At 59.8% G+C, this 19,245-nt stretch overlaps 1 protein-coding gene across 1 annotated transcript in view; it reads left to right on the forward strand.

Annotated features, from left to right (window-relative positions):
- LOC116861713 (obscurin-like) overlaps window positions 1–12,792 on the forward strand; it is a 13,070-nt gene extending 278 nt beyond the window's left edge. The window contains exons 2-26 of the mRNA XM_032848486.1: window positions 395–491; window positions 766–887; window positions 1,423–1,535; window positions 1,683–1,851; window positions 1,994–2,075; window positions 2,738–2,938; window positions 3,465–3,525; window positions 3,921–3,998; window positions 4,313–4,485; window positions 4,595–4,621; window positions 5,202–5,354; window positions 5,449–5,494; window positions 5,608–5,685; window positions 6,122–8,126; window positions 8,599–8,676; window positions 8,999–9,109; window positions 9,268–9,435; window positions 10,072–10,194; window positions 10,290–10,460; window positions 10,698–10,782; window positions 10,984–11,223; window positions 11,456–11,679; window positions 11,821–11,896; window positions 12,128–12,277; window positions 12,393–12,792. Coding sequence (XP_032704377.1) covers window positions 767–887; window positions 1,423–1,535; window positions 1,683–1,851; window positions 1,994–2,075; window positions 2,738–2,938; window positions 3,465–3,525; window positions 3,921–3,998; window positions 4,313–4,485; window positions 4,595–4,621; window positions 5,202–5,354; window positions 5,449–5,494; window positions 5,608–5,685; window positions 6,122–8,126; window positions 8,599–8,676; window positions 8,999–9,109; window positions 9,268–9,435; window positions 10,072–10,194; window positions 10,290–10,460; window positions 10,698–10,782; window positions 10,984–11,223; window positions 11,456–11,679; window positions 11,821–11,896; window positions 12,128–12,277; window positions 12,393–12,570 — 4,911 coding nt within the window. The 5' untranslated portion in view covers window positions 395–491; window position 766 and the 3' untranslated portion in view covers window positions 12,571–12,792. The remainder of the gene's footprint in view (window positions 1–394; window positions 492–765; window positions 888–1,422; window positions 1,536–1,682; window positions 1,852–1,993; window positions 2,076–2,737; window positions 2,939–3,464; window positions 3,526–3,920; window positions 3,999–4,312; window positions 4,486–4,594; window positions 4,622–5,201; window positions 5,355–5,448; window positions 5,495–5,607; window positions 5,686–6,121; window positions 8,127–8,598; window positions 8,677–8,998; window positions 9,110–9,267; window positions 9,436–10,071; window positions 10,195–10,289; window positions 10,461–10,697; window positions 10,783–10,983; window positions 11,224–11,455; window positions 11,680–11,820; window positions 11,897–12,127; window positions 12,278–12,392) is intronic.
- Window positions 12,793–19,245: the final 6,453 nt, after the last annotated feature.

Genomic DNA, 19,245 nt, shown 5'->3' on the forward strand with positions numbered 1-19,245 from the left:
GAGGAGGACAGGACGGAGGAGGGGGGCAGACCCCCCACCACCCCAGACCGATGAGTCCCCCAGGGATATTGCCTTGAGTTCCCTCCCCACAGAAGCTGCTGCACCTGGGTGTCCAGGGCCCTGCAGAGTGGCTGGTGAGGGGAGCCTTAGGGCTGGTGGCCCAGGCTAGGAGCTAGGGCAGAAGGGTACCTTGGGGTCTAGGCTCTGCAGGGAGCCCCAGGCTTCAGAAGTGGGTGTTCCCTGGTGGTTCTTACCCAGAGGGCCCTGCATCCCTGAAGTCCCTGCTCTGCCTTGTGTTCCCACCCTCTGGGCCTGGAGGACGACATGGGGCCCATTGTGGGGGACAGTCCCAGCTGCATCCCAATCACTCACTACACAATTTGTCTCCTACCAGTTGAGCCCCAGAAGGTGCCACAGCGTCTCCCCAAGCAGGGCCAGGAGCGGGACTCGGGAGCCCACACTGAGGACCAGGGACGTGTCGTGCCCATCCGGTAACCTCCCTGGCATGCTGGGTTAGGGCAGATTTTGGGGGGATATCCCAGGGCAGAGCAGGGAGGAGAGGTCGCCCTCAGAGTGAGGGGTATTGGTGGAACCCTCTCATCGCCCAGGGCTGGGTCCCCTCTGTGCACATTCCCTCCCAAAATGTCTGCTGCAGTCCAGGGATGGGGAGGCAGGACGATGCCCCCATCTTACGGTGAGGCTTGGCCGCCTGCACTCCAGAAGGGTAGTAGAAGGGCAGACTGTCATTCGGCTCCATGACCACAGGATGGAGGGCACAGCCTGGCCAGGGGCAGGTGCGGTGCCGCTATGGGACATCCACAGCCAAGTGTTCATGGAGACCACCCACAGGACATACGTGTACCAGGCCAGCGATGCGGCTGCCACAAGTAGGTTACACCTGTGCTCCCCATGCCCTGGACTGGGGGGACACGTGTGCAGAGGAACCTGTGAAGCCACCTGGCCTGTCCCAGCCTTGCTGTGGCCAGAGGCCTCACTGCCCCTTTCCCTGCATTTGCTGGGAGGTACATCCATGGGAGGGGTGAGGTCTCTCCCCCTGGGGTGCTGACAGTAGGGAAACGGATGTTGAGTGCCGCTCTCCCCAGCAGGGGTGGACAGCGAAGGTCTAAGCAGGACAGACAGAGGTTAGACAGAAGGAAGCACTTCTGGCCATCGGGGCCTGGGCAAAGTCAGGAGGGGGTTCTCCTCATTTAGGGGGCAGGTGGGCTTTGTTCCCGGGGGGACTATCTCAGGGCCTGGCTGCCCACCTGGGGTGTCAGGACAGGCCCAGGATCAACGCTGGTCCATGAGGGGTCTGTGACTGCAAGCGCCAGCTTGATGATTCCATGCTGGAGGGGCCGTCATGGGCCGGGCGGGAAGCACAGCTTGGCCCACCCCCCTCACAGGCTTCCTCCTGCACTCCAGGGCCCCCGTCCATGCAGGTCACCATCGAAGATGTGCAGGCACAGAGGGGCAGCACAGCCCAGTTCCAGGCGGTCATTGAGGGCAACCCTCAGCCCATGGTGACCTGGTACCGGGTAGGGACAGGTGCTGTGGGGGGGGCCTGGGCTTGGGGACTGTGTGGCATTCCCATCTAACGGCAAGACACTCATGAGGGCGGGACAGGCTGACTTGCAGGGGACCCAGGGTGGGCTGATGGCCGCCCCACCCTTCTATGGCCCCAGGACGATGCCCACCTGGTGGACGGCGCCCGGCTGAGCCAGCAGCAGGACGGGACCACCTACTCCCTGGTGCTGAGGGACGTGACCCAGCACGATGCCGGTGTCTACACATGCCTGGCCCGCAATGCTGGCGGCCAGGTGCTATGTAAAGCAGAGCTGGTAGTCCATGGGGGTGAGTCGGGCGTCCCTCCCAGAACCGGAGTGTCTGCTGCTCGCGGGCACAGGATGGGTGGGTGGCCTCTCACAGGCTCCAGCACAAGGGGAGATGGCCATCTTTACCAAAACCAAAACCGAAGGCTTCCCGCTCCTTGCAGGAGACGGCGAGCTGGAGTCGGAGAAGCAAAGTTATCGAAGGAAACTGCACTCTTTCTACGAGGTCAAGGAGGAAATTGGAAGGTTTGGTCCAGAAAGCCAGCCCCAGGCGCCCCTGTCTCCCCCTGGAAGCCCCGCCCCCTCCCCCCCCCTCCGAGTCCCCCCCCCCCGTCCCCCCCCCCAGCCCCGCCTCCCGGAGTCCCCCCCTCAGACCCCGTCCCAGCCCCGCCTCCCGGAGTCTCTCCCTGACACCCCGCCCCCCAGTCCCGCCTCCCCGAGTCCCCGCCCCGGCCCCGCCTCCCAGAGTCCCTCCCTCAGACCCCGCCCCAGCCCCGCCTCCCAGAGTCTCTCCCTGATACCCCGCCCCAGCCCCGCCTCCCCGAGTCCCCGCCCCAGCCCCGCCTCCCAGAGTCTCTCCCTGATACCCCACCCCTCAGTCCCGCCTCCCCGAGTCCCCGCCCCGGCCCCGCCTCCCAGAGTTCCTACCCTGAGTCTGTGCCCCCAGCCTCCCCTCCCGGAATCCCTACCCCCAAGTCTTAGACACCCCCCAGCCCCGCCTCCCGGAGTCCCTTCCCCCGAGCCCCCATCCCCAGCCCCGCCTCCCGGAGTCCCTACCCCGAGTGCCCGCCCCGGGAGCCCAGGCTTCCCAGAAGCACCGTCCCGAGAAGCCACCTTCCCTGGAGGACTCCTCCAGCCCCGAACCCTGGGAGCCTGGCCCCGGTGCCCAGCGTGGCTCCCCTCCACAGGGGCGTGTTCGGCTTCGTGAAGAGGGTGCAACACAAGGGAAACCAGATGTTCTGCGCAGCCAAGTTCATCGCCCTGCGGAGCAGGACGCGCACACAGGCGTATCGCGAACGGGACATCCTGGCCACGCTGAGCCACCCTCTGGTCACCGGGCTGCTGGACCAGTTTGAGACCCGGAAGACCCTGATCCTTGTGCTGGAGCTGTATCCCGCCCTCAGCTGGAGAGAGTGCGGAGAGGGGCGCGCCCTGGGCAGCCAGGGGTTTGACCCCCCCGCCCCCCTCCCCCCGCCGGTTGTTCTGGTGTCTCTGCATCCGGCACCTTCCTGGCAGATATGGCTCCGTGGGCCCGGAATGTGGGCAGGGCTGTGTCCACAGGGTCCAGCACCTGCCTTCGGTGGGCCCCTGTCATGCTCCACGTGGCCCCTCTAGCAGGGAAGTCCCACTTGAGTGGTTGCCCTCAGCCCTGATGCCCTAAAGGGTCCGTGGGCTGCCCATCCAGGCTCCAGGGAGGGCCACATGCGCTCTGCGCTCCCCTCCTACTCTGCTGCTGCCGCCCACGGGTGTCAGCCCCTCTTCTCAGGATCCCTGTCCCTCCTGCCCTCCTCAGCTGGAGCCCCTGCCTCCCCAGCATGGCCCCATGCCTACCCCCACCCCAAGAAAAGACTTGCCAAAGGTGTGCGGGGCTGGGTGGGTTCCAGACGCCAGAGCTTTCCTTGATCTGAGCCCCAGATGCTCATCAGAGGAGCTACTAGACCGTCTGTTCAAGAAGAATGTGGTGACAGAGGCTGAGGTGACCAGCGGCCTCCTGCTCCCCATGCCAGCACAGGCCCCCAGCACTCCCCAGCTCAGAGAGCCTCTGAGGTGCCCCAGGGCTCCTGGGGCGTGGCAGCTCCTCAGGAGCTCTCCCCGAGCCCTCCCATATCCTCGCCCTCCCTGATGGGCCCTCCCAGCCCTACCTCGCCTGAGGCTGTCCTATCCTGGGCTTGAGACGCAGTGCTTCCTGCTGCGGCCAGGCTGGTCCATGGCTGGGCTGGAGGAATCCTCTGGCCTTAGGGACCGGGGGGGTCTGGGAGGCTGTGCACATAGCTGCCCCGTGGGACCATCCCAAGCTCAGAGCTGGAGGGAAGAGGAAGTGGAGGAGGACATGGGGGATGGCTCCCACCTGAGCCCTGGCCTTGGCTGTAGGTCAAGGTCTACGTCCAGCAGCTGGTTGAGGGGCTGCAATACCTGCATAGCCAGAGTGTTCTCCACCTGGACATAAAGGTGTGTGGCCACCTTGGGGTCCCCAGGGACCTGGGAGGACGGGTGGGAGCCTGGAGCCTGCTGGCTGCGGGGGTGGCCGGGGGGGAGGTAGCCAGGCCGACCTCCTCTAGATTCCGTTAGCACCTGTTGCCTCTGGGGATGGGGAGCTCTTTCTGGTGGGGTGCAGCTGGGATAAATTGGAGCATGTCCCCAAATGGAGCTGAAATCCCCCAGGACAGCCCACAGTTCCACACTGTGGGGTCCCATCACAGCCCTGAGTGCTCCCTGTCACCTCCCTGGCCATGGCCTCACCCCTCCCTGACTCTCCCTAACAGCCCCCCAACATCCTGATGGTGCACCCTGCTCGGGAAGACATTAAAATCTGCGACTTTGGCTTTGCCCAAAAAATCACCCCAGGAGAGCCACAGTACAGCAAGTACGGCTCCCCAGAATTTGTGTCCCCAGAGATCATCGAGCAGACCCCTGTGAGCGAAGCCTCCGACATCTGGTGAGCTCTCAGGCCAGCAGGTCCCCCACACATGCTCCCTGCCCTCTCCTCCTGCCCCTGCACCCCTCAACCCTGAGCACATCCTTTGACTGTGGTTTTGTTCCTGCAGGGCCATGGGGGTCATCTCCTACCTCAGGTGAGCAGCCCCCTGCCTCTGTCCACCACCTCCTCCTCCTCCGAAGCCAGCTCCAGCGCTCTCCCAGCCCCCGCATCAGGCCCATGGGAGGCCGTGAGCACTACTGGCTCCTCCCCAGACAAAGACCCAGGACCCAAAGGGCAGCTATTATGGGAACCAGTGGTCAGCCAACTGATAAGTGGTTCCTGCTGAGCTCTCCTCGTACACACCCTGTCCCAGAGGAGCTCTGCCTAGTCAGTGGGCAAAGCAGTGCACTGTGTCCCTAAAAGGTCTGGGTAGTTTGTGGAAGTCCCCTCATAACAGTTGCTGCTGCCCTGGGGATGCTGCCAGTGTAGATGGCACCTGGATCCCAAGCTAAGGCTGGGTATGTACTCCAGGCTGACCCTTGGATCCGTGTCCCAGGCTGAACCTGGCTCTCTGAGCAGATCTCAGACCATTGTGGGGATTCTCAGGGCTGGATGGCAGTGGCACTGTGGCTGTCCCCAGGCAGGGCTGGGGGCTCCCTTGTCCTGGCCACCTGCCCCCTGTGGATCCAGAAGACCAGGTCACACCTGAAGGCAAGGCGTGTCTGTGCTTTTAGCCTGACCTGCTCATCCCCATTCGCTGGTGAGAGTGACCGGGCCACCCTCCTGAACATTCTGGAGGGGCGGGTGTCCTGGAGCAGCCCGGCAGCTGCCCACCTCAGTGATGATGCCCGGAACTTCATCAAGGCTGCCCTGCAGAGGGCCCCCGAGTGAGTGCACAGCCCTTCCCCAACTGGGGGTTCCCCGAGGCCTGAGCCTGCAGCTGACCCTCTGGCCTGACCCCTGGCCTTCCTGTCCTCCTAGGGCTCGGCCCAGTGCAGCCAAGTGCCTCGCCCACCCCTGGTTCCAGGTGAGTAGGCTGAGCCCCAGCAGGCCTGCCCAGGGAGAGAAACGGAGGCCGGCGTGGGCCAGCGGGTGCACCAGGGTCTCCCCTCACGGCCCCTCTCACCTGGGCCCCCTCAGAGGTCCGTGCCCGCGGAGGAGGCCCACTTCATCAACACCAAGCAGCTCAAGTTCCTGCTGGCCCGCAGCCGCTGGCAGGTGAGCCGCCAGCCTCCCGGAGTGGTGGGGCGGGGGCGGGGTGCGGGTAGGCGCGGAAGGCGGGGAGGGGAGAGCTGGGGTTGGGGGGAAGGGGACGGGAACCGCGAGGCGGGGCTAGAGGCAAGGAGGGGCCTGGAGGCCCGCCAGAGGATCCTGGCCCCGAGGAATAGCGGTGCGTCCCGGCGGGCCTGGGAAACGAGAACCTTGTTCACCCTTCGCTGGCGTGTGCGCTCTCTGGGCCGTCGGGTCGGGGCGGGTCGAGGCGGGAGGCACCTGCGACGTCCCAGCAAAGGCAGGGGCGGAACGACACAGCAGTACGGCCTGAGGCTGGAGCTTGGCGCGCGCCCCAGCCCCTGGGTGCCCCTCTGGGCGCACCAGGAGCGGGAAGGCGCGGGCACGCGGCTGATGCCCCCCTGTCCCCTGCACCCTCCCCCAGCGCTCCCTGATGAGCTACAAGTCCATCCTGGTGATGCGCTCCATTCCGGAGCTGCTCCAGGGCCCGCCCGACAGCCCGTCCCTCGGGGTGGCCCGGCACCTGCGCGGCGACGCCAGCGCCTCGTCCAGCAGCTCGTCCTCTTCGTCTGACGACGAGCTGGCCCCCTTCGCCCGGGCCAGGTCGCTGCCGCCATCTCCGGTGACGCACTCGCCGCTGCTGCACCCGCGCGGCTTCCTGCGCCCGTCCGCCAGCCTGCCGGAGGAGACCGGGGCTTGCGGGCCCGCCGCGCCCGCGCCTCCGCGCACGCCGCCCGTGGGCGCCCCGGGCTGCGTGCCCCGGCACAGCGTGGTCCGCAGCCTCTTCTACCAGCAGGCGGGCGAGGGCCCGGAGCGCGGAGGCCCCGCCTCGGGCGGGCGGCGGCACCCGGCCCGGCGGCGGCACTTGCTCCAGGGCGGCTACTTCGCCGGCGCCCTGCCCGGCCTGCGCGAGCCGCTGCTGGAGCACCGCGCGCTGGAGGAGGAGGCCGCCCGGGAAGAGCAGGCCGCCCTGATGGCCAAAGCGCCCTCCTTCGAGACCGCCCTGAGGCTGCCGGGCTCCAGCGCCCGCGGGGCACCCGGCCGCAGCCGCTCCCTGGAGCTTGACCAGCCACACGCCGCAAGCTCCTCCACGGAGGCCTGTGGCGGAGGGCAGTGCCCCGGCCCGGCCCTCTCGGGCCTCCAGGCGGGCTCAGGGGAGGGCTGGCCAGGAGGGGTCACCTGCGCCAGGGAGATGGAGCATCTGGAGGGATCCCAGCAGGGGCCGCTACTGTTAAAGTCCGTCGGTGGCGACCTGGGGTCCACTGGGCAAGAGGGGTCCTGTGAGGACAGCTGTGGGGGGCAGCCCGCCCCTTCCTTTCATCCCTTGGAAGGCCGTGGCCCCCATAAGACTGTTACACCACAGCCTTCTGGCTCCTTCCCTTCAAAGCAGTGCACGGGTGACCTGGCACACTTGAGCTCCTTCCTCTCTGGGGAGCCAACAGCCCCCATCTCCCCAGCCCAAGGAAGCCCCCAGCCAGGCTCTAAGAAGGGACCAGAGCACACTCCTCTCCCTGGGAGGCCGAGTCTTCCTAGAGCCCCAGCACTGGCCTCCCCAGTGGGCACGGAGCCTGGCCCCTTACAGGATGCGGAGGGCCTGGCCGTGGAGCCGGAGGACGCATCAGAGGTCGAGGCCAGCCCACAGCGGCCTCAGGAGCAGGCCACCACACGGAAGTTCTCCGTGGGGGCGCGCCGTGGGGGCTATGCAGGAGTGGCAGGCTATGGCACCTTTGCCTTTGGCGGGGACGCGGGGGGCATGCTGGGGCAGGGCCCCCTGTGGGCCAGGATGGCCTGGGCCACCTCTCAGTCCTCTGAGGAGCACGACGATGCTGGGGCGCAGAGCCCGGCACCTCAGGCCAGCGCGGCACCCCCTCCTGAGGGCAGTGGGACAGCCCTAAGGGCCTCCCCGGAGCTGAGCACATGGGAGGACTTCGGTGGGGGCTCCCAGGTGTCCCTGGTACAGATCCGAGACCTGTCTGGGGACTCGGAAGGGGCCGACACGGTGTCCCTGGACATCTCCGAGGTGGAGCCTGCCTATCTCAACCTGTCTGACCTCTACGACATCAAGTATCTGCCCTTCGAGTTCATGATCTTCAGGAAAGTCCCCAAGCCTGTGCAGCCAGAGCCCCCACCGTCCCCTGAGTCTGAGGCCGGGGAGGAGCTGGCGGAGTTCCCGGAGGCTGGGTGGCCTTGGCCGGGTGCCCTGGGCCCACCGGCCAGCTTGCAGGTCGCAGAGGCGCCAGAGGACGTGGAGACCCCGCTCAGGGAGACTGTGGGCAGTAGGAAGCGCAAGTGGTCAGCCCCCTCGGGTGGCCTCTTCCACGTCCCGGGGAGGCACACGCTGCTGGAGGAACCCGTGGAGCTGGGTCTGCGCCGGAGGGTGAGGGCCTCCATGGCCCACATCTCCCGCCTGCTGAAGGGCAGGCCTGAAGGTGACTCCCGCACCCTCCCCCACCCTCCGCCCTGGCAGGGGCACCGCACCTCCCTTGCTCAGAGGGGCTGGGGTGACACAAGGGCCCCTCTGCTCCGGGGTCCCGCCTCGCCTTGCCACACACAGGGGCTGCTGTTCCAGAGGTCACCCACGTGGCCTCACCCTCTCCCCAAGTGCGTCTGAAGCCCAGTGCGGGGACCTCAGGAGGCTTGGAGCTCCCCCTACGGAGAGGATCCAGGCACGACAGCCCTGCCTGACCTGTCGCTGCCCCTGGGGCCCTTGCAAGATAACTGATCCTGAGGGGTCAAGAGGGGGTGGTCTCTGCCACAGATGAGCTCCTTTGCCACAAAAGCCTCTGGGATCTTCTGCCACATGGGAATCCCACAGTGCATGGCTCTGGGGTCTTTCTCCTGTGCTCCCAAGGGAGCTGGGCTCCTCAGGTGTGACCTCCAGAGGCCTCTTCCTCCCTGCAGGTCTGGAGAAAGAGAGCCCCCCCAGGAAGAAGGCAGGCCTGGCTTCCTTCCGGTTGGGCCTGAAGAATAGGGACCGAGGTGGGTGCCCTTCCCAGGAGCTGAGCCATACTGCAGCCTAGGGGACCTGATTGTAGGGGAAGGCAACCCCTTCCTGGGCCCGGACCGGTAGAGGGGGCAAGCTGACATCCACAAGGGCTGGAAACCAGATTACTGTGGCTTGAGCAGTTCCAGTGCCCAGCATTGGGGGAGTCCTGGAGGACTTCCTGGAGGAGAGGTGCTAGTTGAAGATGAGCTGAGCAGGCATGGGCTTCCCCAGGATCCCCCTCTCGGGGGTACAGGGTGTATTCTCGGGTTGGGGATCACTTTTGAAAGCCTGCCTGCCTCCTTTCCCATGCCCTAGCACCATCATTTGTAAAGGAGCTTGCAGATGAAACAGTGGTCCTGGGCCAGTCCGTGACTCTGGCCTGCCAAGTGTCGGCCCAGCCAGCTGTGCAGGCCACCTGGACCAAAGGTAAGGAGGTGTTCTGTGGCTGGGGGGCAGGAAGGCAGGGGTGTTCCTTGGGGGCACTGCTCTCATCATATGGAGAGAGACGGGCCCCAAGAGGGCAGGGGTCTCAAGGCAGGGTGCCTCTTTGAGCCGCTCCCCAGGCCTGCTCTGTCCTGCTACAGACGGGGCAACCCTGGAGAGCACCAGCCGCATCCTCATCTCCTCCACACTCAAGAACTTCCAGCTTCTGACCATCCTGGTGGTGAAGGCCGAGGACCTGGGGGTGTACACGTGCAGTGTGAGCAACACGCTGGGGACAGTGGCCACCACGGCTGTCCTCCGGAAGGCAGGTGAGTGGACTGCACCAGACCCCTCTGCGGGGATGGGGCAGGGACTGACCCCGATGGGGGGCTTCTGGAGAACCTGGAGACCACCTGTCACTTGGTGAGTTCTTTCCTGCAGGTCCCCCTCACTGAGGAGGCCCACAGAATGGGATGCCTACCCCCCCGGTCATCCCCGTTGGGGTTGCAGAAGCCCTAGGTCCTCCCTGCAGACTGGGACCCCCAGGAGGGGGAGCCGAGGAGGCAGAACAGGGGCTGTGGGACTAGCTTGATTCCCACGGTGGCCTACCCCCCAGTGTCCTTCAAGGCTGCTGGATGAAGCTGAGTGTCTGGGACAGGCCCCTCTGATGGGATTCTGCGGCTGGCAGAGGGCCATCACTTATGGCCACTCTGTGGGGCTGCTGAGCTACCCTGGTGGGAGGGGAGCCTGGTGCGGCAGACACCAACCGAGGTCTCCACCAGAGGAGGCACTGGGCCCCTTTAGCAGTGGGTGCTTGAAGGGGACCTGCATGAATGGGTCCAGGGGATGGTGGGCTCAGGGACCTGGCAGCAGGTGCAGGAGGGTGAGGCAGGGCTGGCTGGGCTGCACACGGCGGTGGGGAGTCATGGGGAGCCCCCTTCAGACTGTGCACCATGGGCCCGCAGAGCGCCCCTCGTCTTCTCCACGCCCGGACATCGGGGAGGTGTATGCCGACGGGGTGCTGCTGGTCTGGAAGCCTGTGGAGTCCTATGGGCCTGTGACATACATTGTGCAGTGCAGCTTGGAAGGTAGGAGCCCTCCCTAAGCAGCCCCGGGGTCGGCAGGGGGTGCCCCTCTGTGTTCCCTTGGGGAAGGGTCTCTCACCCACCCCTGTGTGGCCCAGGCGGCAGCTGGAGCACACTGGCTTCTGACGTCTTTGACTGCTGCCACCTCGCCACCAAGCTTTCCAGGGGTGGCATGTACACTTTCCGGACGGCCTGTGTCAGCAAGGCAGGCATGGGACCCTACAGCAGCCCCTCAGAGGAAGTCCTCCTGGGAGGGCCCAGCCACCTGGGTGAGCCGCTCTGCGAGGCCTGGGGGGCGGCGGTAGTGGGGTGCCCTGCAAGCTCATTGGTCACAAGCACCGGCTGGGATGGCTTGTCCTAACGGGTAGGCCCCTGCCCCCAAATGGCCCAAGGGAAGTGAGATCAAAGTGTGGGGGTTGGGAGGCCTGGGAAGGGGTATGGGAGACCATGCTGGGGGGACCTGGAGCTGTAGGGGTGCCTCCCGGTCACTGGCTCGTCCCCCACAGCCTCGGAGGAAGAGAGCCGCGTCCTGCCGCCGGCGCAGCCCCTCCGCAGCACGCAGACCTTCGCCTTCCAGACGCAGATTCGAAGGTGCCACAGCCCGTCGCCCACTGGCTTTGCCGGCTCCCCGCCCCCACCCCAGCCTCCCTCCCCACTCCTCACATCCACACAAGCTTGGAGCGGAGCATCTGCGCCCTCCTCCCCAAGGCTCGCCGGGTTGGCTCTTCTGACCCCGGGAAGAAGGGCGCGTTAGGGAGTCTTCACAAGCCCGGCCGGGGCTTCCTCCCGCAGGGGCCGCTTCAGCGTGGTGCGGCAGTGCCGGGAGAAGGCCAGCGGACGCGCGCTGGCCGCGAAGATCGTGCCCTACCGCCCCGAGGACAGGACTGCAGTGCTGCGCGAATACGAAGCCCTCAAGAGCCTGCGTCACCCGCACCTGGCCCAGCTACACGCCGCCTACCTCAGCCCCCGGCACCTGGTTCTCATCTTGGAGCTGTGCTCGGGACCCGAGCTGCTGCCCTGCCTGGCGGAGAGGTGAGGCCGGGCCTGAAGGCGGGGCCCGGGCGGGGCGGTACTTGCGCCCGGGGGAAGAGGGGCTCACGGTGCGGACCAGCTCGCACCTCCCCGCCCACCTCCCAGCCCCGCCTCCACCGGCCAGCCCGGGTCTGGGAGCTAAGCAGACCCTCCCCAGCCCACAAAAAGGCCCAGTATCCCCGCGCTCCCTCTGCCGTGGATGGAGCCGAGCCCCCTCCCCGTGCGCCCCCAGGGCCTGCTACTCAGAATCGGAGGTGAAGGACTACCTGTGGCAGATGCTGAGCGCCGCCCAGTACCTGCACGCCCAGCGCATTCTGCATTTGGACCTCAGGTCCGAGAACATGATCGTCACCGAGTACAACTTACTCAAGGTCGTCGACCTGGGCAACGCCCAAAACCTCGCCCAGGAGAGGGTCCAGCCCCCCGAGAGATTCAAAGACTACGTGGAAACCATGGGTGCGCAGGGACCAGGCGCCAACCTGACCTGGGGGAGAAGGGTGGGCCCGGAGGAAGCCCCGCCCCCCGTCCTGGCTGCCTCCCCATTGCACCGCACACACCCAGCCTCTCCCCTGTGCGCTCTCTCGTGTCCGCCCCCAGCTCCTGAGCTCCTGGAGGGTCAGGGTGCCGTCCCGCAGACAGACATCTGGGCCATAGGCGTGACAGCCTTCATCATGTGAGTCCCCCAAACGCAGGGGCGGGAGACTGGGGATCCATCCAGGGTGCCCCCGGAGCCCCCGTGGGGCTTCCGTCCGAGGGCGACCTCAGGTCTCGTGTCTTCCCATACATGTGAGGATGATCTCAGATCCCCGTGCCGCCCCATCCATCGAGGGTGACCCCAGAGCCCCCGGTGCCCCCGCACGCCCACCCGAGGGTCACCTGAGTCCCCTGACCCCCGCGCGCGTAGGTTGAGCGCGGAGTACCCCGTGAGCAGTGAAGGGACACGTGACATGCAGAAAAGCCTTCGCAAGGGGCTAGTCCGCTTGAGTCGCTGCTATGCGGGGCTGTCCGGCGGCGCCGTGGGTTTTCTCCGGAGCGCTTTGTGCGTTCACCCGTGGTAAGGCAGTCCAACCCCCTCCACCTGTCCCGGCCTGCCTGTCCCACTTGCTGCCTCCCTTCCCCAACCGGCCCCAGCTCCGAGAGCGCAGCCGACACATTTGCCCTCCCTCCAGGGGCCGGCCTTGCGCGTCCAGCTGCTTGCAGTGCGCGTGGCTAACGGAGGAGGGCCCTGCTGGTTTCCAGCCCGCGGCCGTGACCTTCCCAACTGCGCGCCTGCGCGCCTTCGTGCGCGAGCGAGAGAAGAGGCGGGCGCTGTTGTACAAGAAACACAACCTGGCCCAGGTTCACTGAGTACCTGGCCTGGCAGAGAGGATGCGTGTGTGGGGGGAGGGTGGGGAGGTCGCCCTCCTGGGCTTCGCCCCCTCGTGTTCCCTCTAGGACTTGCTGTATACACACCGACACACCAATAAAAAGCAGAACCGGATGGTGTTATCTGCTTGTTTGTTTTGTTCGGGGAAGGAGGTGAGGGTCCTGCCACCTCTCCTGGGGCTCCTGGATGCTCAGAGGTGCGTCGGCCTGGGCCCCATGGTCACCTCCCTGGCCTGGTGTGGCCTCCAAGAAAGGCCACGGCAGCCCTTTCTCTGTCTGAAGCAGAAAGGAGCATGGCGAGTGACCAGCCAGGCCACCTGGAGGGAGGCAGGGGTGGACTCCTGTACCGAAAGGCCGTAGAAGCTGAGGAAGGATCCTGAACCCCAGCCCCTCTGGCCCCCGCCTCCCTCCAGCTTCTGCTAATGATCTGACTACTCTCACAAGGGAAATCTCATTTGCAAAGAATTTGTCCTTACCACATTGCATGAACACTCGCTGTCTTGTTTCATCTCCACTGGTTCTATTAAGTCTAGTTCCCGTTAGAAATGGCCTCCTCCCAGTAGACCCTTCTGGGACACGAGCACTGTGCCCAGGGAGCATCTCTGAGGCCTCTGGGAGGGTCCCTCCACAGTTCTGTGGCTCTGATGATGCTTGTTGGGACACCGGGTGAACAAAGCTCTGGTCTTCGCCCTCATGGTTTGCATCAGAGACTGCTGCTTCCTCTCCATCGTGTGTTCACCAGCCCCAGCTGGCCTGGTGTCCATGGAGCCTGGCTCTGGCCATGGGGACCCAGGCGAGACCACGCAACCTGGCGTCTGAGGCCGCATTTTTTTTTCTTTTCAATATTTGGAGAGAGTGTGTGAGAGTGAGAGAGAGCATGAGAGGGGAGAAAGAGGGAGAAGCAGACCCCTGCTGAGCAGACGGCCCAGTGCGGGGGTGGGGGGCAGACACGCCCACCGAGCAGAGGAGGGCATTCCAGCTGCCCTCTGGCCTCCTCCGACACTCGGGTATTGCACAGCAGGGCGGAAAGGCCAGCTGCCTACTTGTCTTCTGTGACAGCGTCCCAGCAGGGATGGGTTTGGGGTAGCGCATTTCCACCTGGCGAGGGCCAGCGTCTGGGATAGTCAAGTTTTCTGTGCTGGGCATGGAGCCTGCTTAAGGTTCTCTCTCTCTCCTTCTGCCCCTTCCTACCCTCTCAAAAAAAAATTTTTTTTTTTTTTTGAGTCTGGTGTCTTACTGACTGGACCAGCTAGCCACTCCTACCTTATTAATTGAATTTTGCATTTTAATAACCATGGACAGAACGGTAGATATGTTCCAGTATTCCTCCTGTAATCCTCCTTTCCTCTAGTTCTTGGTTCTCATCTATGTTTTGTTTCATGTTCCCTGACGTGTTTGCTATTATATTGTTTATCTCGGGAAAAAAAAATATGACCCTTTTCATCTAAAAGCATTTTGTGACTCCTCCCACTTTCCTATTTCCTGGGTAGGTGTCTTAGTTACTCAGGCTCCCACAGCAAAATATCACAGATGGGTGGCTCAAACCATGACATCTGTTTCCCACCGTTCTGGAGGCTGGATGTCAGCATGGCCTGGTTCTGGCGAGTTCTGACTTCTTGGCTCACAGACGGCTGCCTTCCTGTTGACCCATGCATGGTGGAGACAGAGCTAGAGCTCTGGTCTCTTCCTCCTCCTATATGGACATTAATCCTACGGGGTGCCCCATGATCTCACGTCAGCCCGATCACCTCCCACGGGCCCCCTCCTAACACCATCACCGTGGGCTCAGGGTTTCCTTGTACGCATCTGGAGGGTGGAAGGCAAACGTTCAGTCCAGAATAGCAGAATTCATCACGTTACCCCTGTGGATTTCGTGTGTGTCCTGGAAATACCTCTGCATGTCCACCTTGCTGTAGGGGGTGCTGGGAAGCACACACCTGCGTCCGGTAAAAGCTGTCCCAAAGCCACAGTATTGCTGGTTCTTCTTTTTTGTTTTTCCTGTGGTTCTTTCCACAGAGGAAAAAAAAAAACAAAACAAGATTGTATTTATTTGAGAGAGAAAGAGAGAAAGTGAGAGAGCATGAGTGGGAGAGAGGGAGAAGCAGGCTCCCCATGGAGCAGGGAGCCCAATGCAGGGCTGGACCCCAGGACCCTGGGATCATGACCTGAGCTGAAGGCTTAACTGATGGAGGCCCCCCAGGTGCTCCTCCACAGAGAAAAATTTCTTTCTTCTTATACCTAAATCATTATCTTCCCCTCTTACTTACATACTTAACCTTTTCATGCCATACATGAGCCAAGACGCATGTTTTTTGTGCCCTGGACTTCACCTGTGCCTGAATTCTAGATGGGCAGACCTCCAGATGCTCATTTTTATTTTGCTAAAAATAAGAGGCCCCGAAAGCAGTGCCTATGTTAAGCCCCAGCTCCCCAAACGCAGACATGTTCATGACAGTTTCGGCTCTTCCAGAAATGGAATCTTACACTAACTGGTCAGGAATTAGCTGCTCAGCCCTGGTGAGGAAATTGGCCTGGCAGGCCCCTGCCGTCCCCTCCCTGCAGGAAAGTAACCTTATAATAACTAGCCGCTTTTCCCTGCGTGACTCCCTTCTACCTACAGAAGTCTTTCATTTGGTACAGCACCTTGGCATGACTTTTAATCTGCTAGATTGGGTGCTGCCTGAACCAATGTTTGCCCAAACGCATTCCAAAACTTTTTTATTTGCCTCTGTTTATCAATCAACAGTTCCATGAACAACCATATATTTGTATATACGTGTGTTGATTGGATTACAAGATATATTGATGAGTATTCAATTGCAATCTGTGTCAATGTATGCCTATATCTGTATCAACTTATCTATCCACAGTATTTCTACTGTGTCAGTCTGTGTCTGTATGTATCTACCCACATACAGGTTGATCTTAATTCTGTAGCAATATGTATATAAACACAAGCCTGGTCCTTGTGGCAGCCAGCCCCACCTAGGGGCTGCCCTGGATCACCTCATCAAGATCATGCAGACAAAATATGTATGTATAATATACGTATTGATCGAGAGGAAGTATCTGGCCTCCAATGCTGAGAGCCATTCCAGGCAATGGAGACACAGCTGTGAGAAAACCTACCCCAAACCAACCTCAGAGTGATTGTGTTTCTGTCTTCCAGCGTGTTGGGTTTGACCTGTCCCTGGAAGGCTCCAGGCTTGGACAGGAGTAGGCTGAGACCTGGCCAGACTGCAGAGGTGGGTTTGGGAGGACGTTCTGGTGTATCCTGGGCATGAATGGGAGTGCTGGGCACCTCTCACGGGTAGGGGGCAAGTGTGCCCGGCTGTGACTCAGCCATCCCCCTGACATTGAAGGGAGAAGCAGGGTGAGAAGGCTGAGGTTTGGCCCAGTGGAGAGGGCTCAGTGTCACCTGGAAAGTCACCCCGGGGCACACATGGTAGATGTAGCTGATCTCTGTCCCCGGGTCCTGGCACAGTTTCAAAGCCCTTGAAGTTCCCCAAGTGATAGGAGCCTCTGTGGGTTGCTAATTAGGTGACCCTGCTGGCCCTACACAGACCCTGCTGGCCCTACACAGCTCAGGATGGGGACTGTTTCTTTAAAAAGATCAGGCGTAGTGAGGAGAGGGTTGAAACCTTGACCTCGGAGCCCAGAGATCCTGGGAGGGGAGGAACTGTAGACAAAGAAATCACATGACCTGTGAGTTACTCAATTGCTGTGTAATTTGCCCTGCAGTAATGCCCTGGGTATAGGTGGTCGCTCCACTGCCAACTGGTGGGATGATGGCCTGAGGGAGCAGACACCCACCTAGGGAACAGTGAGCCTCCCCAGGGTCTGAACCTGAGGGTTCTCCGAGACTGTGGCCTTCGATGCACAGAGAATGGGCCTGATCTGGATTCCTGTGTGCAGACACACACTGGCAAGAGCCAGTGCAATCCAGCTGGGCACCGGTGCACGGAAATGATGGTAAATGATAGCAAATCACAGCCTTGTATGATTCGGTGTCACGGTGAACAAATTACTCATGCAAATGTGATATGTTATAACTTCGCACAGAGGAGGCAGAAAATGACGGAAATCAAAGGCAGAATGGAAAAACAAAACAAAACAAAAACAAAACAAAACAAAACAAACAAACAAAAGGCAAAATGGATGTGTTGGAAATCCAAGTAGGAGATTTTAATACTCTGTGTTTAGAAACAGCTAGCAACTGGGAAGTTTTAGAATACATCCTCAATAATTTCTGCATTAAATAGGAACACCAAAATGATAGTTAGTTTTGAAGAGGCATCTTGGGTGCTTGGGTGGCTCAGTTGCTTAAGCATCTGCCTTTGGCTCAGGTCATGATCCCGGGGTCCTGGGATCAAGGCTCACATTGGGATCCCTGCTCAGCAGGGAGCCTGTTTCTCTCTCTCCCTCTGCAGCTCCCCCTGCGTGTGCTTTCTCTGGTGTCAAATAAAGAAATAAATAAAAATACAGAGGCATCTTGAAGAGGAAGCATGGAGGCTGGCAGCCAAGGATGTTCTTTTCTTCCCCGACCCTACGAGCCGTCAGGTGAACACTGCAGAAAATTATTCATTCTGGTTATATTCTTTGCTAAAATGGGCATGGAACTCCTGTAGAATGTAGGACGCCAAATACAGCTTTAGGTACTCTTTTGCCCACGGTATACAAACTATTGTTATCTCATGGTAACTTGGAAACAATCAGTGTCCAGAATACAGAACCATGGGGTTTCTCCCAAGACTGTGTGTTCTGCAGCTGGGGTTCACATGCCTTTTGCACAAGTCCCCCAATGCTCACGTGTACTTGGGGCTCCTGGCCCCTTGGACTTGACAGTTACAACAGCTCACTAGTTAGATGATAGATAGATAATAGAGATCAACTGATAGACCAGATAGCTAGATTGGTAAATACATATAGATTAGATAGATCAATAAATAGGCAGATACATAGGTACATATGATAGGTGATAGAGAGATACATAGGTAAGATAGATGGATGAGATAGGTAGCTAAATGACAGGTAGGTATTGGAGAGTATAGGTAGATTACAGATCGATAGATTAGACCAATTAATCAGTAGACAAGATAGATTAGATCAATCAATAGGTTAGATCGATCAACTGATCTGTCAGTAGATGGTCTGCAAACTCCTGATTCAGAAAACTGAGACCCTGGAGCAAGTTACAGCAGGCATGCTTTTTCACAGCAGAATTCCTAAGGAAGTCAGGGGATCCCAGGGCAAAATCAAAACCAGAGGGCACCAAGGCTGAACGTGGCACCTGGACACCTATTTCAATCATGGTCATGGTTCAGGGCAGGCAGGCAGGTGAGCAGACAGAGACCTCCCACTGAAATGGAGACATTCAATTTTACCCTGTTTGCATAGGACTGGGCAGCCAAGAACCAAGACCAGGCAAATAGGAGTGCGGACTAAATGATGGGAAAAAGACAGTTTCTTCAATGGATTGTGTTGGGAAAACTGGATAGCAACATGCCAAAGAGAGAAACTGGACTTCTTTCTCATACCATGCACAAAAATAAACTCCAAATGGATCAAAGACCTAAATGTGAGATGTAAAACCATAAAAATCCTGGAAGAAAACACAAGCAGTAATTTCTTTGACATAAGCCATGGAAACATTTCTCTAGATATGTCTTGTAAGGCAAGGGAAACAAAATAAAAATAAACTATTAGGACTATGTCAAAGTAGAAAGCTATTGCACAATGAAGGAGATGGTCAACACAATGAAAATGTTACCTAGTAAAGGTATCTGCAAATGACATATCCAAGAAGGAATTAATACCCAAAATATATAAAGAAGTTATAAAACTCAACACTGAAAAGCAAATAGTCCATTCAAGAATGGTCAGAGGACCTGAATAGACATTTCTCCAAAGAAGACATCCATGTGGCCAAAAGACACATGAAAAGATCTCAACATCCCTCATCATCAGGGTAATGCAAACCAAAACTATAATGTACTACACTTCACACCTGTCAGAATGGGTGGAATTGGGGTGGCTCATTTGGTCACCTGCCCCCGGCTCAGGTCATGATCTCAGGGTCCTGGGATCATGCCCCATGTTGGACACCCTGCTCAATGAGGAGCCTGCTTCTCTTGCTCCCTCTGCCTTTTCCCCTGCTATTGCTCTCCCAGTCAAATAAATAAATAAATAAATAAATAAATAAATAAGACAAGAAATAAGAAGTCTTGATGAGGATATGGGGGAAAGGAATTCTCTCACACTGTTGGTGGGAAGGCAAACTGGTGCAGTCACTGTGGAAGACAGTATGGAATTTCCTCAAAAAGTTAAGAGTAGAAATACTGTATAATCCATACACCCATTACTGGGTATTTACCCAAAGAAAACAAAAACACTGATCCCAAAAGTTATGCACACCCTTTGTTTATTGCAGATTATTTACAATAGCCAAGCTATGGAAGCAAGCCAGGTGTTCAACTACTGATGAAAGGGTAAAGAAAATGTAGTCCGAAATTAGAAACTACATTGAGACAAATGAAAACACATATTCCAGAACATATGGGATTCAGCAAAAGCAGTGCTAAGAGGGAGGTTTATAGTGGTAAATACGAAGAGAAAAAAAAAATCAGATAAATAATCCAACTCTATGCCTTAAGGAAC

The sequence above is a fragment of the Lontra canadensis genome, unplaced genomic scaffold (assembly GCF_010015895.1).
Source record: "Lontra canadensis isolate GAN:19392208 unplaced genomic scaffold, GSC_riverotter_1.0 scaffold205, whole genome shotgun sequence".
NCBI classification, from domain to species: Eukaryota; Metazoa; Chordata; class Mammalia; order Carnivora; family Mustelidae; genus Lontra; species Lontra canadensis.